At 38.9% G+C, this 27,954-nt stretch overlaps 1 protein-coding gene across 1 annotated transcript in view; it reads right to left on the reverse strand.

The window, feature by feature from the left end:
- LOC127433097 (extracellular matrix organizing protein FRAS1-like) overlaps window positions 1-27,670 on the reverse strand; it is a 197,196-nt gene extending 169,526 nt beyond the window's left edge. Inside the window, exons 1-2 of the mRNA XM_051684764.1 lie at window positions 27,336-27,670; window positions 26,297-26,328 (exon numbers count right to left, since the gene is read on the reverse strand). Coding sequence (XP_051540724.1) covers window positions 26,297-26,328; window positions 27,336-27,402 — 99 coding nt within the window. The 5' untranslated portion in view covers window positions 27,403-27,670. The remainder of the gene's footprint in view (window positions 1-26,296; window positions 26,329-27,335) is intronic.
- Between the last annotated feature and the right edge of the window lie 284 nt (window positions 27,671-27,954).

A 27,954-nucleotide genomic window follows, 5' to 3' on the forward strand; every position in this document is an offset into this window, starting at 1 on the left:
CCGCCTCTACTGTATATCCTTTGTAAGATAACAAACAGTATATTTTGTTGTGAAAAGCAGTATGTGCAATTGCTAAAAATAAATTTCTTGACTCTGAGGATGAACATCATACAACTGAGTGAAATAGCACTCGGACATTCAGCCTCGTGAGACACTCCATTTATCAGGGGGCCATTCAGAGAAACCATGGCACCTTCTCACTGCAACAAATGAAATCAAAGACAAGTCAAAAATAGGGACAGATTCTGGCTAGTGTGTGCATAAACTCCTCATCCCCCTTCACTCGGCTTGCTTTCACACTGCAGCATCCACTGCTGACAATAAATAACTAAGAAAATGGTTTTGGTGGACCAAAAATTTGAAGTTTATTCACAGGAAATCTTGGAGATCAAGCTATTGTCTTGCTTATTGAGACTTTGTGGACACAGGTAATGGCTCTCTGGCATATATGCTTTGGCAAGCACATCTGAGAATGTCCTAACTCTTTGAACCTCAGCAAAAGGGAAGAAAGCACAAATGCTTGGAAGACAAACGGGGAGGATCATGAGGATGGAAGGCCAGGTTTTGGAACAGGATCAGCTCCTTTAAAACACAGTCAGATGGGTTCTAACAATGGATGTATTCATGGTCATCAGTCGACTCACTGTTGCAGGATTTTACACATAACTCAGCCTTGCCATCTCTTTGTGGGGTGCATAGCTGGTTTACAGTGACAAAAGCTTCTCCCCCTTTCTGCCCCCCAGGACCCCTCATCTCTGGCACCCACATTCCTATTTCAATACTCTGAATGGAGGTAACAAAAAGTGCCTGGTCCACCACATTTGGTTAATTTGGAAGATGCGCTCTTGTTGTTGTGGTTCTTTGGGAGATAAGAATGTAGCACTTGTCGCAATAATGGGATTACTGTGACATTTTGTAGACCCTGCATTAAAAGATGTTATGAAAATGAGCAACATGAATCACAAGGTTACAATTTTGACCTTGTCCTAAAAAAATTCTGGACAAGAAGTGGCAATTATTTATCATCTTCAGCAGAATCAACATTACCTCATGCAAGGTTGTGTGTGTAATTATTTTACAAAATACTTTCTCCTATTCAAGCTTAATATGCAGAGTCAACTATAAGTAAGCAATTGGTGAGTTGAATTCCTCAAAAAGTGTAAACACTGTGGCTCTGTTGTGCTATCAAAACATTTCTCTGTTTGTTGGAGAATCTGACTAGTTGGACTGGCTCAACCAATGGCATGAGTTTGAAGCAGAATTATCTGTTTGATTGAAAAATGGCAGAAGGGGAGCCACGTGACCCCATGCGAAGGGCAGACGTGTGAGAGACAGCTCTGCGCACTTTGCTAATTTTTAGAATTATTTTCATGATATAATCTGGTGAAATTCGATACACCCAGTTACACATTTACTGTTTGAGGTAAACATGGCAAAGAAGTCCAAATCTTCGGGCTCTGGAGACATTAAAAGACACTTACGGGTTCAAGATGAAAGCCCAGACAGGCCCGTGGACCGGGGACTCGATTTGGATGGCGCAGCGGAAGAAAGAATCCAGCATCAACTGTCCAACATGTCGGTGATGTTGACGAAGGTACTTGCAGACTTGGAGGATCTCGCTGTAATACGTCGATCGAGTTAGTCACAAGAGTGACAGATGTTGAAAAACGAATCGATTATTTGGAGGCATCAGAGAGGGAATTAGCCGCTAATCCGCTCGCGACCAAAGTTGATTTGGAACGTGTTCTTGAAAAGCTTGAAGATCTTGAGAATAGAAGCCGCAGGAATAACATTCAAATTGTTGGAATTCCTGAGCATGAGGAGGGCAGAGATATGGTGAAATTCCTACACGAGTTTTCCAGAGTCTGCTCGACATAATAGGCCACAAGCTGGAAATCGAGCAAGCTCACAGAGTCCCAGCTCACAGACCTGCTGAGGGAGAAAGGCCCCAATCGATTCTGGCCAAATTTTTTAGATCATCCAATAAAGATCTCGTGTTGCGCCAGGCGAGGAGCAAAGGAAAGCTTTCTTGGAAAAATTACAATATTTTCTTGTTCCCGGACTTTGCGAACTCGACAAGAGAGAAACGCGATCGGTTTAAGCAATGCAAGAAACTCTTACATCAGTGGAAGATCACTTTTGCTCTGATGTTTCCGGCCAGACTGAGAATAAACACCAAGGATGGCAGCAAAGTATTTACATGTCCCAATCAGGCAATGTTTTTATTGAAACAATGGGTGAGTAACCACTGGGTGTTTTTCTTGTGAGTGGATTGACTCACTGTACATACTCTGGCTTTCGGAGGAAGCTGGGCGCCATTTTTTTTCTTTTTGCGTTGGCTCCGCCGAGTGGTTGTAGTTTGTTTTGTTTTGTGTATTAACACTTTTCCTTAAAGAAACTTTTGCATTGATGGAAGATCACTTTTACAATGAAGTTCCCAGGCAGATTGAGAATAGACACTACGGATGACCGCAAAATATCTACATGCCCACACAAAGGATGTCTTTTATAAAGTTGGCGGACTGTGTAAATCATGGGATATACTTTTATGCGGCCTCCGAGTGAATTGACTCTTGACCATCCGAGGAACCGGGATGCGTGTTTCGTTTCCTTTTGTGCTGGTCCCACCTAGCGGTTGGAGCTTGTTTTGTTAAATAACACTACTTCGGGACAGTTATGGATAAATCTGTCAGTTCCTTGTGCTTATGCCTCCTGTTGGCTGGAGTATGATTTGTGGAGTATTTTCGTGGGACATTGGAATGATTATGTCATCTGCTGCACTCATCAGCTGGCTCACTGAAGATTCGTTTGTCTGACCGAGGAAAGTGAACGGCTTTATATTGGCTGGAATTTGTTTTGTGAAGGAACACACCTTCGAGACAGTTCTGTGAATGAGTCTACACGTTCTTTGTGTTTATTCTGCCTATTGGCTGGGGTTTGTTTTACAAAATATTTGATGTTATGTAATTTTGCCTTACAAATTTGTGAGGCAAAACTGAGCAATCCGATGGCAAAGTTGTCGCGGGGGCTCTCGTATGCGTACATGGACTCTTTGAATTTAAAGGGATTGACGCCGGTTGGCGCTGTCGTGCGTGGGGTTAATGTGCACGTTCTTCTTTTTTCTGTTTGTTTTGTTCAGGGGAAGTTCGGGGTTTTATTGTTGCATTGATGTTGAGATGTGGTCTTCATAATTTTGTCTTTGGCACACAATTTATTTTTTCTATTATATCAAAATGTCAGATTTTAATATGAGTGTACCACAAATGTCTCAAACAGTTTAATGATAAATTAGGAAGAGTCATTATTGTTTTAGCAGAAATTCAGGGGCAAAGTCTGATTTGGCTAATATTTATGCACCTAACGCTGATGATCAGGGCTTTTTTATAGATCTTGAAGGGATGTTGCAAGCCACTGGCACCCTTCATGATATAATTTTGGGAGGAGACTTTAATCTTTTGATGGACTTGATCATAGTGAAGCAAAAGTGTGTAAGCCCCCTAGAGCAACATTGACGCTTCACAGGATGTGTAAAAATCTTGGTCTTACAGATATTTGGAGACTTTTGAACCCATCTGGTAGGGACTATACATTTTTTTCATCAGTCCATAAGATTTATTCTAGAATAGATTTGTTTTTTTATATCCAAATCCCTCATTTCATCTGTTGTCGATTGCTCAATTGGAAACATTTTAGTCTCGGATTACGCCCTGGTGAGTTTAGAGGTGATGCCACATATAGAGAAAAATAAATCATATAGTTGGCACCTTAATGTATCCATTTTGCAAAATCCTGATTTCCAACAAATGTTAAAGACTGAAATCAATATTTATATGGAGACCAACTGGTCCTCGGTATCCTCTATGGGCGTGGCTTGGGAGGCACTTAAGGCGGTTCTTAGGGGTCTGATCATACAGTATTCCTCATTCATCAAAAAATCCAAAGCACGAATACTCGTGGAGTTGGAAGGAAATATTAAAAGTGCAGAGGCAGAGCTGAAGCGCCATATGTCATCTGATGGCCTCAGAGAATTGACCCGATTGAAATATAGATATAATACTATTTTGGCGCAGAAAGTGCAGTTTTGGTTATTCAGGGCAAGTCCAATCTCCCTGATCCAACTAGATGTAAACATTTTGTCAAAACTTTTGGCTAACCGATTAAGTAAGGTTATGACATCTCTTATACATATAGATCAGGTGGGGTTTATTCGAGGCCATAGTTCTTCTGATAATATTAGGCGTCTCATCAATATCATGTGGTCAGTAGCGAATGATCAGACTCTGGTCGCTGCCATCTCACTTGACACCGAATAGGCGTTTGATATGGTAGAATGGGATTATCTTTTTAAGATTTTGGAAATGTATGGGTTCGGGAGTACATTTATTGGTTGGATTAAGTTACTTTATAGACATCCTGTAGCAGCGGTACAAACAAATGGATTAATTTCAGATTATTTTACTCTGGATAGGGGCACTCGGCAGGGTTGCCCTCTTTCCCCATTATTGTTCTGTCTTGCCCTGGAACCATTAGCAGCTGCGATAAGAAAGGAGGATGATTTTCCAGGGGTGGTTGCGGGAGGTGTGGTGCATAAGCTTCTGCTTTACGCAGATGATATTTTATTATATGTCCCTGAACCTACTAGATCTATGCCTTGCCTCCTCAGAATTATTAATACCTTTTAGCTTTGGCTCTGACAGCGTACTGTCCAGTAATGGCTTTCCCCTTTCTGCTGGCCAGAGTGGACTGTGAGGGGGGTTGCTACACTCGGTGAACTATATGAAAATGGAGTGTTGAGATTGTTTGAAAACTTGGTCCAACATTTTGGGATCCCCAGACCTCAGTTTTATAGGTATTTACAACTGGGCCACCTGCTTTGTACTATTTTTGGGAGTAGCACACACCCCCCTAAGGAGGCAGATGCTTGGGGAGAGGTGATTGTGGCTTTTGGAAAAGGTCATGAGGCATCAGTGTATTACTCCCTGTTAATTCAGAGTCTGGGGGACAGAGCCTTAACTTCTCTCAAGAGAGTTTGGGAGAAAGATTTCAACTTGGCATTGGAGGAAGGAGTGTGGGCTAAGATTCTTAAAAACGTTAAGTCTGCATCTAGAGATGCAAGGGTGTGTCTTATACAATTCAAAATTTTGCATAGATGTTATTGGACCCCCTCTAGACCGTATAGGCTTGGTCTTAAAGACACACCCACCTGCTGGAGATGCCAGTCGGAGGATGGAGACATGGCCCATGTTTTTTGGTGGTGTGCCGAGATCCAGAAATTCTGGTCGAAGGTTCAGAATTTTGTGTGCGACGTGGTTGGCACTCAGGTTTCGTTTTGCCCCAGACTTTGTGTTCTGGGCGATGGGGCGGTCATTGATGTGGGGGATGGCCATATAGAGAACTGGGTTCTGACCTGTGTGATGATCGCCAGGCAGGTTATTTTGAGGGGTTGGAGGTCAGCTGGTGCGCCCCCATATCCGGAGTGGTGCACGGAGGTGGGGAGGGTGGCAGCTTATGAGGAGGTGTCATCGGGAAGACGGGGTGGCTTGGATAGGTTTATACGGAAATGGGGCAGGTATTTGGAGTTTTTGGAGGGCTCTTGGGTGGGGTGTGGAGAGAGTAGTGTAATATAGTTAGTATGATTATTATGTGTGTGTATGTATGTACTGTATGTATGTGTATGTATGTGTATATATATATATATATATATATATATATATATATATATATATATATATATAGATAGATATAGATATGTGTATGTATGTATGTTTGTATATGTATGTATGTATGTATATATATATATATATATATATATATATATATATATATATATATATATATATGTATATATGTGTGTCTGTTTGATTTTTATTTCTATATATTTACTTATGTTTGACCACAGGGTTATTTTGTGGGGGGCGGGGTTGGGGAGGGGGGTTGTGGGGTTTAAATGTTGATTTTATATATATGTTTTGCATTTCATTGTTATTGTATGATTTAATTAAAAAAAAAATATATATAAAAAAATAGGCTTAAATAATTTTTTGAGTGATGAATTTCATTAATGTATTACAGTAATGAGAATCTAATGAGAACCATTATTGAGAATAATAATAAAAAAAAATTTTAATACTAATTTTTATTTTTTTCAATGGCAGAAGGGAAGAGTTTTCAGGAAACCTGTTTGAAAACGGTCATTATTTTTATAATTCCACACACAAATTCCACAACTTTATCTTTAACCTATGAAAGGCTAATTTTTGTGAATCATTTTGTGAATCATAAACAGGTAAAATCCATTAATCTACATGTAAATTAAAAAGGTAAATAAAACAAACAACAAAAAATATATTTAAAAATACTTTTCATCCTCTGGATTGCATCAGAGCTGTTTAAATGACATATCAGCATTGAGTTGCAAGAGCTGTTAAACATGTTCTTTGGACTAAATGGGAGAGAACTGAATGTTTACCCTTGCATTTTTCATTCTGTGATTCATAGTGTTCCTGTAGGGGAGATCCATGTAGAAGTTTATCACTTTAAATTTTGTTAGAGAATTAAGCAATATCACACTCGCAATCGTGTGATATAGCCCTAAATCAGCACTGTTTTACCTATGGCACTCGGCCTGTGGCCGAATCACAGCAGTGCTGATTTAGGGCTATATCACACGACTGCAAGTGTGATATTGCTTATATACAACAGTTCAATGAACAAGTACATTTTTAAAAAATTAGGAAAAACTGAGTGCGGTCATAAAAATGCATTTGTGCATGGAACTACTTTCTTACACGACGGATCAGAATCTGCCGTTGCTAGTTCAAACCAAATGATGCGTCCAAGCCTTCATTAGTAATTAAAAAATGTCACTTTAGAAGTAGTATCACGGCTTGGGCTGTTTCTAACAAGTTATTGGAAAAACAAAGGTGTGTGTGTGTGTATATGTGTGTGTGTGTGTGTGTGTGAGAGAGAGAGAGAGAGAGAGAGAGAGAGAGATGGATCGTGTGCGATCACCTGTTGCCACTCCCAAGCAGAGGTACTGTAGTGTGTTAGTCAAATTTCTGGAGAAAATGTCATTTTGGTCAAATTCATCCTATTTTCTCAGTGGAAAAATAGCTGTCCAAGCGGGGGTATTCCTCCCTATTTTGCGGTAGCTGATGCGCAATAGTCATTCACTATAGAAACTGTTATCTCCTCCGCCATTTTGGACAGTATGTCCTCTCCAATGTGGAAACTCTGGTAAGAGGTAAGTGCCTTGAGTTTGTGTAATTAATCAGTCTGTTGTGTCTCTCAGCTGTGATGAGCCTTATTGCTGAAGCTGTTAGTTTAAAGCTGTTTAAAGCTATTTCCTAGATTTAGTAGTGTAATAGTAATCCGAGCGATCATGTAGTGCTGATGAATTAAACCACTGACTGACCCTGACTCACTTCACATCACCTGGCTCATTTTACACACAAAAATTATCTTTTGCTGCCGCCTGCTGGCTAAAAAATATAATGTTACAAAATTAAAGGTAAAGAGACACATATAGCTGTCAACACATATGCACTGCACTTACACTTTAGTTTAGAACGGTATGAACACAAGCGGAGAGAAACAAACAGGGAAGCATCGGAGTGCTGACACCATCAGTACTCATGGAACGTATCTCATCCAATCAGATTCGAGGACCGGAACTAACTGTTGTATATTGTAAATATAATATATTTCAGTGAACTCCTCATTTAAGTTACAACACATCTCATCAGAATAACAAAGCGACTACAAGACAATGTGCTGACCTTGATCTGACCCCTGGAAAAAGTAAAGATGTGAAAGGATACTGTTGTACAACCTTATTCCCCTCCTCTTCCTGGAGGAAACAGTCTGTCATTGTACACTTCTAAAGTACTACCCTGTGTTTATCACAAAAGGCACCCCAACAAAAAGAATGGGTTGTTAGATTAAGACAAAAAGATTTGGGATGTTAGATTAAGACAAAAAGATATGCTACTTTGCACTTTTTTAACTACAGACCGCTTGGGACACTCAACAGGTCTTTTTCAGTGATCCACACATACAGTGGTGTGAAAAAGTGTTTGCCCCATTCCTGATTTCTTATTTTTTTGCTTGGATTTTGTTTTCCCTTAATAATAACAACCTTCATTTAAAAACTGCATTTTGTGTTTACTTGTGTTATCTTTGACTAATATTTAAACTTGTTTGATGATCTGAAACATTTAAGTGTGACAAACATGCAAAAAAATAAGAAATCAGGAAGGGGGCAAACACTTTTTCACACCACTGTATAAACATTAAAACATAGGCTAAAGCAGGGAGTTAGTAGAAGCTCTTGTCTATATGAAATCAGAATATCTCTTTTCCTATTGTTCAAATGTAAAGAAACATTGGGTCCCAAATGCTGAGTCTTTTCTTATCTTCTGGTGGGTCAGAAAGAGGAGGCTTTTGTATGTGGTTTAACTTGCATGCCCCTGGTGCTCATTAATATGGCTTTGTTATGGTATGACTTGAGGGCAGGGAGTGGAATATCTGTCAGGTACCATGACTGGCATGTCATGCTGGTATTTCCAATGTCCAAAAAGGTAATATCCAAAAAAGTAACACAAAGGACAGGAAATATATTTATAATTTATACAATTTTCCATTATATTCTAAGATATGCAAACAGAACAAAGTTCTATCGATTAAAACGAACAACACACTTATTTGTTTGAAAGTAACAGAGCTGTTCGATTTGTAGTTAGAAAACTCAGAAGAGAATTCGTATTTTGGTATTGAAACAGCCTTGGGTTCTCTTAGGAATTTCCAAAAGTTTTTAGAATAGTGTTCTTCAATATAAAGTCAATATAAAGTTTAAAGATATAAAGTAAAATAAAGTCAACAAATTAGGACTACAACTACCACATGGATATGAATGTACATTCGTACAACAGTTATGTAGTAAGTTATTAACAATACCTTCAAAACTAATGCTTCAGCTATGATGTGTGTAATTTATATTTCTAGAACAAAAGAGGAAAGTCTCTTCAAATAATGGTAATCACAGACCTTATTTTACTCATAAATTGAAAACCACATTCTAAAAACCCATTGGAAATTCCAGATAAAACTCAAAGTAAATTAGCCTTCCGGGATAGTCAACAATTTGACATCATTACTGCACAATAGGAACCTATAGAAAAACAAAATGCACTTTTAGATTAGTTGCTTATCTCTTATCTTATGCGACTTGAAGTGCATTTTGCTAGGAACAGTTCTTCTGGAACAACCCAGGAGGACTGTGATAACTCTGCAGTTCATGATGCACATCTAATGGGTTACAGGCCTTCAATGTTTGGCACTTACCCCATATTCTAAACAGATATGTGCTCTAAGTATTCTCCTGTCGACAACAACACAGCTAAGAGAGAGTCAATCTAAGCTTCACTATGACTCCATCCTCTAATTTGTCAATCCGTCTCATGAACAGGGCAAGAAAACTCCTCATGGCTGACAGAAATATGATGCAAAATTACAACAACTCCTTAAACAGGTGAACACTGCATGACTCACAGAACCCTTCAATATTAATCAGTACTTACAGTCAGCACTCCTCTTCTGTGTATTTGGATTGAATCTATATCTTTAGCACTTCTGTGGATATCTTATCTGTCTGTTAAAATATTACTCTCTCTCTCTCTCTCTCTCTAAACAAGTGTCCGTCAATGGAGTAAAACACTTACAGTATATTCCAGGAATCTGCTAAAAAAAAATGTGCCTCTCGACTGCCTACACCTGTCCACCTTCTGATCCATTTCTCTTTGAGCGAATAAACAGTGGCATGGCCCTCTCAAAGGTCAACCTTGTATTCTTTTTGTAAGCTCTCAATGTAAAGCACATAGCTTTAAACATAGGGTTGGAACATGTCCCTGTTGCTAGGCCACTATAAATCCTACTCTCTGGGATTTGTTGAAAATGCTAAAATCCTTTTATTTGAACAATTGTTATGTGTATAGAAAAGGGTTCTCCAACTCTGTTGTATATGTGAGAGCACCTTTGAGAAGGAAATTATAAAGGGTGATTCTTGTGTGTAAGATCCCGAGAATATTCCAAGAAAAATAACATCTCATTGCCTTTAAGTTATTCACAGCAAATTATGCAGCGTGATACATTAGCACTTTTATTGTAACTATTATACATGTATGTTTATGCCCCATTCATAATCATAAGATCTGCTTCCTCCCATATTTGACAAAATATCATTTTTAACACCATACTTTTACTTTTTAAATATTATTGACATACATTTTTTGAGCTAAAGCAGCCAGAATCACACCAATTCATGTACCGGTAACTTAAAAAAGTGATTACCTTTCACATTCAAAACTAACACAATTGGGAACAGTTAGATTGCTTCTCTGAGCAAAACTTCCAACATGATCAGTGCAGTACATAATGATAGATAAAGCATGCTTTATGATTTGAGACACTCAACATTTCTTTTTCTCTGATTCTTGCACATAAATGTAGGATGAAGTGGGGTTTGGTGGAAGCTCTGGTCTGTCATTATGACTCCTTTTCCATGGTTCAGCAGTAAAGAGACATTGGGTATCAAATGTTAAATCTTTTCTTCTGGGGAGTCAAAAAGAGGAGGCTTTTGTATGCGGCTTAGCTTGAGTGCCTCTGGCACTCATTAATATGGTTTTGTTATGGTGACTCTAGGCCAGGGAGTGGAACGTTTGTCTGGTTGTTAAACCCAATTTAAACTCTGAACTCCTGCTTGACCATGCATGGTGAGTCATTTTAGTATTTCTGATGTGGACATACAAAAAATAAAAAAATACATACAGTATGACATGCAATAAACCATATTTATTATTTATACCACACTGAAAGTTCAGACAATTCAAATTAATCTGTTTCAGTAGTAACACTCCCCTTATTTCCCACACTGACAACAACTTGAATTCAATGGTTTAATGAGAAACATGGTAAATATATAATTTCGCAGAGAGAGGTCCTCCATCTCTATTAGGGATGGGTCACGATGGTCAACTAATCATCTGACACCCGAAGTCAATTAGTGAGCTTTAATATTTTTTTCTTTCTTACATACAGTATATTTTAAGCTTTTTTTAGTACAAGGTCTTAAAAGCTGAAGCGTAATTTCTGCTGCACCTGAATGGAACCACGAAGATAAACGTTTTCAAACAGATTTCTGAATACTCCCTCCACCTCAACAGATACATTAAATACTAACGTTACTGGTTGAGGCGATGTTGCTGTGTCAAGCTGGACGGGTCACTCAAACAAACAGAGCAAGAATCACAGTGTTTACACTTTTCGGGGAAATCAAACTACTAGTGATTTACTTATTGTTATCTCTACATGTTAAGATGGGATAGGAGAAATTACTTTAACATTGAAAAAATGACACATTACCTTTCATTTAGACTGATCTCACTGTGAGTTAGGTGACAGTACTCTAGGTTTAAAGTTCTTCAGCTGAAATCGGTCTGCGCTTTCAGAAATTCCAACTACTGCCCCTTGTGGCAAAAGATATATATATATATATATATATATATATATATATATATATATATATATATATTTATTTTTTTTTTTTTTTTTTGAAGGCTAAATGATGTAATACAATGTATAACATGTAATTGATTTTACATGTCAAACGGGAAAGCATATTTGATTAACCATACACACAAATCCAAACCCCAACCCTAAACCTAATCGTCAGTGGAGTAAAAGTGTAATCTCAAAAGCAACCTCAAAATCACACTAATCGTTGAATAGGTGAGCATGACTTCTTCCTGGTTTCCATGGGACCATGGAACAGACTATCAGTTCACCAAAGAAAAATTTAAACACCTTTGAACTGACACAAAAATGTGTGATGGGAGATGGGGCTTGTCAGTGACTCGGCAGAATGGGGCAAAGTCAGGGTACCAGAACATTTGGTAAACAGAACATCTCAACTTTGTGTTGTTCTTTAGCTGTTAGACAGTTTGCACAGTTAAACCCTTAGATAAGTTGCGTCTTTAAAGCGTCATCCACTTTAAAGCACCATCCCTACATCCGTACACATTCAGAGAAGCGACACATATCGTGCTGTTTTTGAGTGTCCCGTCACAAGCACCAAAACTGTTCCATTTTGTTGGGCTTCGTCCATCTGTTTTCGAGCTCAAGAAAGCATCTTATGTAAACACCCTCATGCAATTGTCCGATTGGGGTCAGGTGAACCTGAAACTAGACTAATTATACAGGCTATCCTTAAGACTGAGTAGTGAACTAATCCTTCAAGCAACCCACCTTCTATAAATTTTGGAAAAATGCTGTTTTGCACATCCCTAATCTCTGTCTCACTGAAATCCAGGTAACATGACTCATGTAGCTGCTCAGAAAAATTTTTCATCTCCATGAAAGGATTTGAAAGGAATCACACAAGGGATTATATTACTAAAGTCAGTAAATGTGTCTTCAAACTCTTCCCCAAGAGTAAAGAGCTCAGAGCATTATTCCTGGCACTGTCAAGGGCCCCTGATGCTAAAGCCTTGTCCTTCAGTATTGGCTGCATTGATAATTTTGGCACCATTTTACTTCAAACACATCTTCAGCATAGAAAAACCGAGTATATCAAAATGGAGTTCTGATGGAGATCATTGTGTTGATCGCTTGATTTCTATTTCTCATGCTAGGTAGCCCTGCCCCCGTGCAATCTCATTGGTCAAAAGTCTATTTTACTGTAAATTAAACATCAAATATGTTCTGACTGGCTGTGACTGTGCCACATTGCACAGCAGTATTGCATTCAGTGTAGACAGACAATTAATTTGTTGCATCGCACCAGGTTAGGTCACATTGTTACTCTAGCTTTCATGGCAATGTAAGATTAGTAATACTCCATAAAGTCCAAAAGCTGCTAGGTTAAGTAACTAAAATGCAAACCTTCTACAGATGAATTATATTTCCCATAAAACATTCTCAGTTTCTCTCAACTGTGCTTTTTTTCTAAAACGCGCAAATGATAATTTTCACTCTTGCCACTGTGAAATTACTAAACACACTATCCTAATGACAGATCTGCACTTGCCTCAGGAAAAACCTTGAAGGATAGCCCTCCCCTTACCTTACTCTCTTTCTTTTTTTTTTGCAATCCTTCCGCTGCAAATTACAGATTTCCCCATTAAGAGGCAAAGCAGACCATATCCAGGTGTTAACAATAACTGTCATGACACCTGAACAGAGTGGGGCCTAGTGTAGCATTCGTTTGATGTGAAGATGGATGCGGGGAAGAGGTAAGACAGATGGTGAGGTAAAGACAGGCATGGGACAATCACAGGGAACTCTGAGAAATTGAGCACTACCAGTCTTACTGCCCTGCCTACCTGTAAATCATACTACAGAGACTGGTCATTAGCCAACCCTTGGCCAGCGACTTAAAACAGATGCCGCAACAACAGGGTGTCGGACCAGGAGTAATGATGGGTCAGGAGTAACAGGGACCCTCACTGAAGGGGGGCCCACTGAAAGGCAATACTGATATTCCATGATATTATCATGAACCTGTTATATATAGTAAAACATGCTATTAGTAGGAATAAAACATTGCAAGACTTTTATTTTCCATTGGTTAAAACGGGGAGTTCCCCTATCTGCCCTGTCTCCTCCCATGTTAGAGATCCCCCTCCCCACCCCCATAGAAAATAAAAGTGGTCTGCGGAGCACGTGCGCAAACTGAGACTGAGGTCGGAATGGCATACTACCAGAGGCGGATTGGCCATTGGGAGAACCGGGACTTTTCCTAGTGGGCCAGCCGTGAAACGGAGCCATGATATGCCAAAGTGGGCAGCGATATGATGAAGGGGGCCGCAAAATGGTGCCACAGGCAATTTATTAGTTTTTTAAAGAACGGTCAGTCATTCGTGTCAATGTAGCTACTTACGTAAATATTTGTTACATATCACTGTAAACAGGGTCCAAAAAAACACTCGACATGCACCAAATGCAAGAAAAAAAATTGCCTTTGGCGAGTGACTAAAACAGAATTATTCACCAGTTTGCCAGTGACATTATTAGCAGCTACATGATTTACACTGAACAGTGAGAATAATAATCTGACCCTTGCTAAATAAAGAGACGTGCGCAAATCAAACTTTCTGTTAAAAGAAACTTCTTCCCTGACTCGCGCATCTTTAAACATCTTTTACCTCTATGGAACATTAATTATTAGATGTTAATCTACAGTATGATGCCTTAAGGTTTTTTTCTACCAGAAATCATGTGGAATATTCCTAATATCAGGCCACCAAAAGAATATGAGGAACAAAATCATTAGGATGTACGAAACAATGAATAATGTCTCGGTTACGTACGTAACCTTGGTTCCCTGAGACGAAGGGAACGAGACATTGCGTGCTAACGCATATGGGGAGTTGTCCTTCCACACGACCTAACTGAAACCTCTCTACGATAACGCCAATATTATAATATTGGCTATGGTGTTTGAGCCCCGCCCTTTTAGGCACAAAGCTGTCTGCTACAAAAGCAGGTGCACAAACACCATTCCTCAGAATTTTCTGATTGAGGGACAAGGAGCACATCGCACGCATCTCAGAAGAACTCTGAGTCTTGTAGTGTGGCCAGCGTTCACAATGTTTCCTTCCCTTCGTCTCAGGGAACCGAGGTTATGAACGTAATGACTCGGTGCACTTGATATGGGGAACAGAATCCCATCATGACATAACTGCACGACATAACCTTCCAGAGAGTAAATATGATGCCGCAGTCCCGCGGGACATGTTGGGCCAGGAGGGGAGCAATCAGAATGAATATATGAACTATAGTCATATAGTATCAATTAACACCTTCACGAACCCAGTCTGGAAGGGAGTTTATTTATAATGAAATTGCTTGTGACTTTATGGTAAATTACAATGGCCTGAATGTAGGCAGTTGTGTAAAATGAAGGGTGGTGGAGGACAAGTCTCAGTTGCCTCCGCTTCTGAGACCTTCAATCCACGCATCTTATCACGTGGCTTGTTGTGCAAGACACCAAAGAGATTCCGCACGTGGAGGCTCATGCTACTCTCCGCGATCCATGCACAACTTACCACATGCCCCATTGAGAGCGAGAACCACTAATCGCGACCATGAAGAGGTTACTCCATGTGACTCTACCCTCCCTAGCAACCGGGCCAATATGATTGCTTAGGAGACCTGGCTGGAGTCACTCAGAGACCCTCTTTTTGACAAAATCCAACCACAAGTGGTCACAGGAGACATATTTGCATGTTAATACAGCTGTCCGACTTCTACTCAATTCAAAGTGGGAAAGCTGTGGAAAACACATCCAGTGGGCTTGGCTCTTTTTTTTTTTTTTTCAAATTTGGAATGGCCAATTCCCAATGTGCTTTTAAGTCCTCGTGGTCACGTAGTGATTCGCCTCGGTCTGGGTGGCGGAGGACGAATCCCAGTTGCCTCCGCGTCTGAGATCATCAACCCGCCCATCTTATCACGTGGCTTGTTGAGCGCGTTGCCACTGAGACATAGCGCGTGTGGAGGCTTCACGCCACCCACCGCGGCATCCACGCTCAACTCACCACGCGACCACGAGGAGGTTACCCCATGTGACTCTACCCTCCCTAGCAACCGGGCCAATTTGTTTGCTTAGGAGACCTGGCTGGAGTCACTCAGCACGCAAACTAGCGAACTAGCGAACTCCAGGGGTGGAAGCCAGCATCTTTACCACTGAGCTACCCAGGCCCCCCAGTGGGCTTGGCTCTTGAACTGAGCTTGCAGACATGGGTGGTTGTGAACTGATGAGATTAATTATGTGTGTGGATCAATGAGTGTGGAGGGCAATGAGGAATCCAAGGAGCTTGTTTACCTTGTCTGACAGCCACAAATGTAAGCACACTGAGCTGACTCGGTTCTCTGTAAAGAGGGTGGAGGCTGTTGGCTATTTCCAGCAAACAAGATAAAGAATGCCAGTGTCTAAAGGCATGGGGAGCATGACCCCGAGCAGATGTAATTGCCTGCTATTAATACACCCACAAGTTTGCTTGTGGCATCTTGACACCATTGAAAAGCAGGGGCTCAGCGCTTCCTGGACAGCACACTGCTAAAAAAAAAAAACTTTATCTTAAAATGAGCCTAACCCAATTTAAAGGAATAGTTCACCAAAAAATTCCCCCTCATGGCATCCCAGGTGTGTATGACTTTCTTTCTTCTGCTGAACACAAATTAAGATTTTTAGAAGAATACCTCAGCTCTGTAGGTCCTCACAATGCAAGTGAATGGGTGCCAAGATTTTTAAGCTCCAAAATCCACATAAAGGGAGCATAACAGTAATCCATATGATGGTTAAATCTATGTGTTTAAAGACGTAAATATTGATCTGTTTCTCACCCAATATTCTTTTAAAAATCTTAATTTGTGTTCTGCAGAAGAAATAAATTCATACATATCTGGGATGCCAGGAGGATGAGTAAATCATGAGAGAATTTTCATTTTTTGGTGAACTATCCCTTTAAGCTTAAACTAGTTTTAATCTCCTTTCATTTTTTTTTTTCAAAACCAGTTCATAAAAAACACATTTCATGTAGATGTGTATATAATTTGTTTAACTTTTAGACGTTTAATGACCAAGGAATTTAAAGGAACCTCAAAATAAAAAGATGGCTGTAAAATACTTTTATGACATTGAAATCAACCTGGTCGAAACAGAAAATGAGTATAATTACTGCCTTAATGAGTTCAATTTAGTCTACTTTGGCACAAAACTATTACTGTGACCACTCTATCACTATAGAACACTCTATGACTAACATACTACACACTTCCTGTCCAGGTTTGACCCCCACACTAGTATTGTTTAAAGGTCACTAACCTTTAAAAATCAAATCACTTTATTCAGGGACGTGCACAGACATTTTTGGGGGCAGGGGCTCAAGTAGAAAAAAAGGGCACTTCTCATAATTATTATTTTTTATTTATTTATTTATTTTTTTTTTTGTAATTAACATTTTTTTATTAAATCTTATAATAACAAGAAACACACACACACACACACACACACACACACACACACATATATATATATATATATATATATATATATATATATATATATATATATATATACACACACAACATTTATACCCCAAAACCCCCCTCCCCAACCAACAATTCTGCAGTCACACATAAGTAAATATATACATACACATACACACACACACACACACACACTATATATATATATATATATATACACATACATACATACATACACAGATAATAATCATGCTCACTTAAAAACTATACTACAATACTCTCTCCACACCCCACCCGAGAGCCCCCCAAAAATTCCAAATACCTGCCCCATTTCTGGACAAACAAATCTAAATCACTCCGTCTTCCCAATGACACCTCCTCATAAGCCGCTACCCTCCCCATCTCCATGCACCACTCCGGATATGGGGGCGCACCAGCTGACCTCCAACCCCTCAAAATAACCTGCCTGGCGATCATCACACAGGTCAGAACCCAGTTCTCAATATGGCCATCCCCCACATTGATGACTTCCCCATCGAGATTCCACCACAGAGCACAAAGTCTGGGGCAAAACGAAACCCGAGTGCCCACCACATCGCACACAAAATTCTGAACCTTCGACCAGAATTTCTGGATCTTGACACACCACCAATAATTATTTATTTTAAATATATTAACACAACTCTGACTTCCTTACCAATTTATTTTAATTCCCTCACACTCACGCAATTGTTTCATACTCAACAGATTTCTACAAAATAATCAGTTCACCCAGAGACCATGGTCTTCTTTAGTATTCACCTCAGGACATGGTCACGACGTCTCTGGAACGTCAGCCAAGATACTTAAAAATGGAACTTTACCAAGACGTTGTCAGAAAGTAATGTCACGCTGACGAAAGGACAACTAACTGGCGACGTCATCAGAACGTACTGTGTTTGCTGGGATGAAATGTACCTTGTTTCTTAAAATTAGAGGACGAATTAATGCTGATATCTTGACTGACTTGAGCATGCTAAACTCACATGACACGATCAAGCAATTGTCCTTCTTCATTACGAAAAGCCGAGGATGTTCAGGTGTTGTATCGCTGTTTGACGCATCCTCCACATCCATGATGATTAGTAGTAGTTGCCGCAGATCTACCGCTGCCGTTCAATGTTCTATGCGTGATTATCTAAATATTTAAAAATGTCATTGACTGGGGAAGTTCTGTGGTGATATGCTTTAGTTATTTTGTTTATCCTATTCACCTGCAGTGCCTTGTCAAATGTATGCAAATGAGCGCATTTTAATTAGTTAATGCCTAATTTGCATATTCATGTGGTGATTGTGATGACATTATTATACACAAATTTTACTGTATTCACCTGTAGTGTCTCCATTAAGTACAGTACATTAGCCTGTATGGCCATGATATATTGCCTTAGCTAAACTTTAGCTAACTTTTTACATTAGCTAGTAGCTCACGAGTCATGCATGTTAGCAAGACACAAGTTAACTATATTTGTCTTTTGACTTTTGGCTAATTATCTGTAATGTCGAGGCACTGGTAGCTTAGTCTTTTGTTCATCACCACTCACCTCCACACAAGCCAACAAAAACACAACTGTGATAGGAGCTGGGAGGGGCTGCTGCCTGCCTGTCTGCCTGTCTGTGTGTCTGATGTGCTGATGTGTGCTGCACTGCTGCGTGGAGACGCAGAGGGGGAGAGAGAGGGAGAGAGAAATGGAGAGAGAGAGGAAGGGAGGGCATCGGAACTCGACAAAGTCTCATCTCCCGACCTGATATTTTGATTTTTTATTCAATAAATATATTTGTTTGACAGGGAAGCTGTGCGCAAACAGGAATATATATATATATATATATATATATATATATATATATATATATATATATATATATTAATTTATATATATATATATATATATATAAATTTAAAAAACACCCCAGAAAAAAGGGCACTTTCTCTCGAGGAAGAAAAAGGGCAGGTGCTCAAGCCCTCTTTGATGTCTATGTGTGCACGTGCCTGACTTTATTGTCACTCAACCATATACACAAGTGCAACAGTGGGTGAAAGTCTTGGGTGCAGTTCCAAGCAACACAGCAGTCATGACAGTGATGAGACATATATCAATCTACAATAAACATCAGATTTAGAGCTCTCCCCAACCACTCTACTCCATTGTGTGTTGTTCGGAACCCCCACCATCTTTCTTTATTCTCATGCACCCCTTAAAAAAACACCCTGTAGGAAGGTGGATCTTCACAGACTCCTTGATCAGTTGAAATCACTTAAAATGTGTAACAATTCCTTGTATTATGAATGAGTTATGTTGGAAATGCAAGACACACACTCAGCTTCTTGCATATAAATGACATTGTCCCTTTTTGTATTCAGCGTTTAAGGTGCATTGAGGTCTATGATAAATGTTTGTAAACAGTTTGTGAGGTTCAGTATATGAACATTATATCTCATAAAAGTTAATACAATGACTTCTAATAAAATGGACTGAATAGCATACATGCAGATATGCCACAAAAAAGACAAACAAACAAACAAAGAAGTAAACATTGACAATGAACCCTTTTAAAATTCTTCAGATGCTTAAGACAATGCTCCAACGAATTTAAGACATCTCTCAGCTACTTGTACATGCTGTACTGCTTAAAAGGCACAAGACCCCCCAAATCCTGTTGACAAACAAAAAAATATAACACTCCTCAAGAAATTCCTCAAGTTCTGCAAACAATGTAGTCACTCTGTGTTTTTACAAGAATGCATTGCAAAAACACTGAATGAGGCTAAATTGTGAGTCCTCGACTTTGTTTGGCTTTGAGATTGTATATACAGTATGTTGGTTTAAAATTGTGACTGTCTGCAGTGCATCTGTCAGCCATGGAGAAATGAGCTATCTTATGTTAGTATTGGTATCTTATGTTTTAAGACCAGTCCTATAATTAACAGAGTTCAGATTTGTTTATAGAGCAAAGAGCATTTAAAAGTCGCACTAGCGACTGATGCTAGAGGCTGTAGCCTTTAGCCTCCTTGTTAGTGCACATGCCTCCCATGTCGGCTGACGCCGGTTTGAATCCCACTCAGAGTGGGTCGAGCTGGACCTGTTACATATACAGACAACAAATACCAGCATTTGCTAGGAAAATATAGACAAACCAAACATTTTCTTAATTGTCTATTAATTATCTTTCCTCAGTGATAACATTATTATTACGCTTTACACAGAGACTATAAGGATGAAAGTGAATCAAAGCAGAGCTTGTATAGTTAGAATAATCCAGGAGCAAATTGAGTCGTCTTCAGCATTCGGACATCACCATAAACACAACGGATAACGAACATCTAATCTGCACCAAAATCAATGCGTAACGAATGTAAGAAATGCATGTGGCTGTAGGGATGTGATGGTATAAAATTTTCATATCACGATAATTGCTGAGCATTTATCACGGTATACGGTATTATCACAGTATTGAATTGAATTTCAAAATGGGTTGAGGGATAAATAAACGTTATTGTTGCTCTTAATTACAAGATTGTTACTTGTTTTGTTCTTTTTAAATTAAAAGGTCACAAAGAAAGTAACTTTGCAAAGATCAAACCATATAAGATTCAAAGAGACATGATGGCTTTTTTCCAAAGTATTTATTTTGAATTTATCTAATTTATTATGGTTTATTTTCATTGCAAATGAACAAGTAACAACAATGGTAACATATTGAGGGAAAAGCTTAATTGAAAAAGAAACATGAATTTTAGAGTTTCCTAATAATTTGATATGTCTTCCTGTTACTGTAAGAGTTAGAGTGTTGGGAATATTGATTTATTGATGAAAATGCTACAGTGCATTCAGAAAAATCTAAATAATTTGGTTAAGAGGTTTTCCAGAAATTGTTCACGATAACAATATTGTGCATGTTAATTATCACAATATACTTTATTATTTAATATCTGCAAATACTGTATCTACGTGGCTGTCAATTTGTCCATGTTGTTGTTGTGACTGTTGTGTGGGTCTCAATGTAGCTGGCTTCTTTAATGCGCTACTATGACGTAAAAGATCAACCAGAAAACATCTAGGTCACTTTCTCATCTGCCTTACTTTCTTCAGCGATTCGACTGCGCATAGTGTCATGTATAGCCTACTTGGACAAAGAGATGAAGACTGTAGGCTGACAATGCAAAAACCCATGGTAGTTTGATTATAACTGCCCATGTAAATGTACTTATTGAGTTTTCTAACACCCTTTAAACTGCCAAAACTAGAGAATTTTCCATTAAACATTCTGAAAGGGGCTTTGTAATTCAATTCAAAGCCACAATCAAGATAACAATCAAGCATCTTAATTCTATCACAAATCATGCCTAAATTAGCATTTATAAATGCCAACCTGAATCATCAAAATTGAAGTTTCTTATAAAGGCTATTCATTTTGCTGTATGAACCTGCCAGGAGCTTGCCTCTAGTTAAGTTGGATGAGACTTTCCTTGGCTGAGACCTCATGTTAGATCCCTTGTTATCAGCTGGGACTATAGCCAAGACCTGTAAGATTTAATGTGTGAGGATCTCTTTGTCCCAGCAAAAACAAATGCAAACTCAGTCCCAACGTCTTGGGTGGCAGGCCATACCGTAGAGGCTTTGTTTTGCCACTAAGCAGAGGAACATGATCAAGAACCAAAATTAGGCACTTGAGGGGGGGAGGAGGCTGGAGCCAAAGACAGGCCCCGTCTGGCTAGCTCTTTCCTCAAGCAATCATCTCTCTACACCTCTGTCATTTCACCTCCGCTTGTCTCCATGGAATTCAGAGGGAGCCATGTTCAAAAACACAATGGAAACATTAGCAGAGAAGTCACAGATCTGCAGATAACCACAGTGAAGATGCTATGGAGTCTCTGGCATGAGTATTTTTTTTTTTGTCAGCTAGCATAATTTTCTCAAAAGCATCTGGAAATTTTATTTCCATTGTCAGACTTTCCAAGACTGACAATTACACTTAAAACTGACCTTTGAAATAAGGCCAGTAAGGTCAGTTTATCTCACAGCAGTTCTCATCATAAGCTTTTGGTCAATCAGCAGGGAATGAAATTGTAGTGCATCAATGTTGAATCCTACATGTCAGAATGAATCATGTCTGAACATGAATTATTCTGACTGCTGGAAAGTTGACTTCTGCCAGCAGCTGCACTTAAGGGAAACCAACAGGTAGCCTTACTCTTCTCATCAAGAGCTCATTTCAAGAAATCTTCTTGGCATCTGATTTAACGCTGAACCCTCTGAAGAAGCTGGAGTGAAAATTTAATCTGTGTAAAAAACAAGACTCAAACCACAAGGAAGGCTTAGGTAAACATTTGCTGTTTCAACCCTGCAAAACATACAAGACCTTCATCCAGGCCCGGCCATAGGGTCGTTCACACCGAACGTGTTATGACATAAAAAAAGGCTAGACGCAGCACATTGAATGGTGCAGAATGCAGGGGTCTAAACATGATGAACATTATAGGAGAACTAACAAAAGTTAGTTGTTTTTGTGAGGTCATGGTTTAAGAATGTACACCCTTGACTAGGGATCTGTACACAGCAATGGACAAGATGCAAACATACTTCAACTCAGGGCTGTAAGATATTCGTTTGGAATGAACTGGGAAACAAAATCTGGTGACCTCTTGACAAACAACTCAGAAATGAGACTGTCAAGCAAGAACGAGTTGTCTGAGAAGGTGCTAGACAGTTCAGGTTGTTTCGAGTGTTTGTCTATTAGCCAAACAGGGTGTTTGCTTTTAAACAAGAATGATGCTTCTATGTGCAAGCCTGAGAAACTAGTCAAAATCTCTGCTCTCTTCAAATATTCTGGATCCAGGAATTTAAAGCCACTTTTTAGCTAAGTCAAACATCCATGTGTGCTCTGTGCCCAAGGGAATTGCTTTGTCATATTGCTGTTTAGCTTAACCAGTGGGGCAAAGACGTATTTGCTCAATAGACCAAAAAGGGGTCAGCACCTGCAAGTAAAGCCACATGAAGTCATTCACATCAGGAAACCTATGAAACTAAGTAGCAAGTCAGCGTCAACAGGTCCAGCTCATCCCCGATAAAATCCAACCAAATCTGTGGCTATGTAAAAGTAGAATCCATGAGTGAATCAAATGTAACTATTAGCAACCGAGAGTATAAACTCACTGCAGTAGGCATGTTCCAGTCATTCTCTTGTTTTGATGTATGTTTGTGAAGACATTTCACAAGGCCCTATAAAATTCTACAAGATTTGGTTTCGACTACTGCTCAAGGTGCAAAGACTTAATAAAGTTGGCCAGCTATGTATTTAATGACCTGTTTCATTAAAACAGAGGGTATGTGCACATGGTAAAATTAGAAAACACCCTAATAAGGCTTAAGTCAAGGAGAACCTCTATGTGCCTTTAGGTAATGAAGCCCAATGCTTTATCCTTTGAGGAACAAGGCTGTCCTCCTGAAAGACATGAGGGATTTCTAACATCATGGGTGGCATGGGTGAAAGCACCATGATGAACATCACGTGACAGCTACATGACAGCTTCTTCCCCCAAGCAATCAGACTTTTGAACTCTTGATCTCTCACAACCAATATACATCAGCACTGCACTTTATTATTCGTATTAATCTCACACCGGACTGTCATAAATTCTATTCTCTCTTAACAACACACTGGCAACTGACTATCAACCGACAGCCTGAATGTCAATACAGTACAATGCAACCTACTGAACATTTTATATATACTATATATACTATTTTTATTGCATAATGTGTATTCTATATTGTGTGTATTGTATACTGTTCACTGTATGTTATTATTTGTATATTGTGTTATGTGTAATTATGTGTATATTAGATTTTAAATTGTGTTGTGTAAATCTGATGTTTATTGTAAATTGGTATATGTCTCATCACTGTCACGACTACTATGTTGCTCGGAACTGCACCCAAGAATTTCACACACTTTTGCACTTGTGTATATGGTTGTGTGACAATAAAAGTGATTTGATTTGATTTGACGTACTGGCAACCCTCCTGCCACTGAAGAATTACTGTCAGGGCTTAAGCAAATAATCCAGTCCAACTTTAGCAATGCTATATTCACAACACACGTGATTTAATGCTTTTGGAGTAAAAAAAATAAATAAATGCATTTAAAACATGAAAGTAGTACTTATTCAGGCAGCAATTAAAAAAAAGTTTCCCATTTCAATCTGTTAAAATTAATTTGACTATATGTCTGCCCTCCAAGCATGAAGTGAATGCTCTTCATTACTGATTATGGAACAGACCAATAGAGAAAGGAAAATTATGCCTGACAATTTCCCAAATCTTTTCTATTGTCATATAAACCAAATCAAACATGCAAAATCCTCATCTGTGTCATTTCTGGTAGTCCGTGTTCTATTCTTGTGTTGCCCTACATTTCCATTGCATAGAGGCGGACTACTTGCAATGCAAGTAATTTGTGCCCCGGGGCACGCGTGCTATGTTTAGATGTGGTGTTGTACTTGATTTTAGAGTGAACTGCAAAATGGAAAGGGTGTGCGTTATTGCATTGGGTCTCATTAATCTTTGTATTGTATTCACTGCACGAACTGTTCGGCAGAAACATGCAAAGCTGTTGTTTTCAGCCAGTGTCTGCTTATGAGAAATTAACACTCCTGAGAAATCTCAGCATCTGTCATGTAATCTACTGTTTTAGTACCAGTTGTATACTCTCTGTTTCAGGCCAGAGTAATAGTCATAAATAATTGTTGAAAACACTTTGGACCAACTGCCAAGTAACTCTCAACAGGACATTCATATTACGAGTATAAAATCCACTTCATGCCACTGTTATAATTAATAAAAAAAAAAAATTACAGTACCTTCACTTTCAATATCATTACACCAGGCAGATAAAGAAAGAAGGAAAAAAAAACACATTAAACACATAATTAGCACATTCAATAAAGCAGCGTTGCACATCTAAAGTGCCTTAATACATTTCTGATACTCAAAGTACTAAAAAAAAAGACTCACATTACCTAAGGTATGCTCAGCTTTAACCACACAGCAGTCTTAAACTATTTTAAACCATTCATTTGTTATCTTATTAGTTATTTTCATTTCTACAAAGATTGAAACAATCCTTGCTACTTAAATCTTGCCTTTTTTCTTTTTTTTTTTTTTTTTAAGACACTTTGGCTCCTTGTCCAGGTGTTTTGGCTGACTTTTCTTTTGAACTCCAAAGAGCCTCTTCCTGACTCTCTCCAGCATGCCTCCACCTGCCCACTACCGTCTTCCCAACCCTTTCCCCCCATTTCCCACAAAGCCTCTTCGATCCCAGGAGGAGCCGAGTAACAGGGCATTATACACACATACCATTCACTGTCACAGCACAGTTCTCAGGGCAGTGACAGAGAAATCCTGCTGCTGTGTGTTTACAATTCTTTTAATTACTGTCATTATGAAATGGCAGAGAGCGAGATTTGTCATTATTCACCATTAAAACACGAAGAAATCCTGTTATGCTCCACAAATCCTTGTATGAAGGTTGTTTCAAGCATTTATAAAAGAGCTAGTACCAGCTGCTCCACCAGAAATATCTCCTCTGTAATAACAAAAGCAAACATTCCCTTAAGAATTTTACCATGCACTTATTGTAAGATGTTATTATTCCTGCAAGTTATCATGAATGAAGTTCAAAATTACACACACACACACACACACACACACACACACACACACACACACACGTGTTAACATCCAAATTACCATCAGATCTATAAATGGAACAACAAAAGGGCAATCTCATTATTCATAAGCACGCAATGTAGCAAATGAGGAAAAACTAATGTATGGAAATCAGAGAGGTGGTCTGCAAATTGCACTGAGCCATTGAAGAGATACCTGAATACTTTCTCTTTCTACCGGCCATTTCTCAAGATACAAAATCTAGACCATCTCACCCTCATTGCCATTCACAAAGTCAGCATGTGTCATTATTTATGAGCCACTTCTTTTACAATATATCTGTAGTGGTGGTTAGGACTATTCTGACTGATACTTTATCAGGCAACTCCTTTCAATGCCAGTGCTTGGATAATTGTCTCCTAAATAATTAATGGCACAATGTCCAGCTTGCATAAATCGGCCAGAATTATTGCTTAAAGATCTCAACCAAGGTACATTAATACTCAGGTTAAAAGGAAGAGAAACGAGGAGGAATGGATACGTACCGCAAACAATGAGCCTTGATAGACACACGTTCCTGTGGATGGAGAGAATGAGGAAAACAAGAGTGAAAAATAATCAATACACCAACTCTCACCAACAGTCCAATAGACAAGTTCATTATTATTTGTGGACAAATGTCACAGTCTTGGCAATCATATCTGAGACAATGTCTTGGACAAATGTCACTGTCATGGCAATCATGTCACAGACAATGTCTTAGGCTTTCATAAACGCCCTTCCTGTCCCCCAATGTGAGAGTACACAAAAGATTGTCACACGGTTCATTAATGAAATTTAACGGTTTACTCTCAAATGGCTGTAAAAAGAAAGGGTGTCAGCATTATATAATCTTCAGTATATGACATGAATTTTTTCTGTCAACATACATGTTTCTATGGATCATTCTGGATAAGCTACTTATAAATGAATGGTGTTTAAAACAGTACTTAACAATTTAACAAATCAGAGCGCATTCATTTCAGACAGCAAGAAGATTTGTATTCATTTTATGGCTATTTCTAAAGCACTTGATTCAGTAAATGTCTAAAAAAATAATTTGAAGATTGTGTGAAGTGTTTTGAAGATTTAATCAAAGTTTCACTCCATAAAGGAAGGCAAGCATATTCCCTCTGGAAACACAAAATAGTCTTATAAATAAATAAATATATATATATATTTTTTTTTCTCAATACAATCACTGATTTTATTGTCAAAGAACTCAGCTGGTTGATGTGTGGAGATCTAGGATGTTTGTCCTGCGGGTTGCGTTTGATATAGCCTACTGACTGACTAATAAGGAAAAACATCAGTAAAAGATACTACAGTCATGCAGTTATTGAACCGAGTATGAGATTGAATTCTCTGTATTGGGCATCGATATTTTATCGCCTATTTCAACGCTTTCCTACCGGAGAAACTGATTTGTGCACATTTGTAAAACTATTTATAGCAAATAACCACTTAAAAACACATGCATGGATTTGCTCGTTTTCAATTAGAAAAGACATTTTCCACTGAATTCAGTGTAAGAGGAACACTAACCTTCTACTCCAGGCAAGCTGGTGCTATATCCAATAAAAGCGGTAATAAAGATCCAAACAGGACCCATTTTCACTTAAGAAACTGTTGTCTAAATCCAAATGCTCCAAAGAATCACTTTAACTTGAGTGTGAATTCGAGCGTATCATCGTTGATTTCCCGATGGCTCAAATCAATGATGCACCAGTGCTTGAGCTTTAAGTCTTGCAGCAAGTCGGTCGGTTTCGTTACTTGGAAGCATCCAGTCCGAATAGAAACAGTTCAGTGCGTTCTCTAACTTTATGATCAACGAAACTTCTCATAGGGAACGGTTCCCACACGAAAATCCTGCCTCTTAAATGTACGACCCCATGGCAAAGACGACTTGTACGCGAATAATTACACAGGAACAAGCACAAACAACCACGGGCGCTTTAAACATACGAGCCGCTCTTTAAAGAGTTATTGGAGACGCTACAAGCAGCTTTCACCAGTTCAGAAGCCCCCTCCTCCTTCAGCAGTACGTGGGAACAAATCCTGTGGCTGTTTTGAGGGATTCTAGTTCTTCTGTGAATGTTATATGATTAGTGGCTTATAAAATAATAGAAAGAGAAGCTCTTTTTCAACAAGTGTGTTCAGGTGT

This window comes from Myxocyprinus asiaticus, chromosome 4 (assembly GCF_019703515.2).
Source record: "Myxocyprinus asiaticus isolate MX2 ecotype Aquarium Trade chromosome 4, UBuf_Myxa_2, whole genome shotgun sequence".
Taxonomy (NCBI): domain Eukaryota; kingdom Metazoa; phylum Chordata; class Actinopteri; order Cypriniformes; family Catostomidae; genus Myxocyprinus; species Myxocyprinus asiaticus.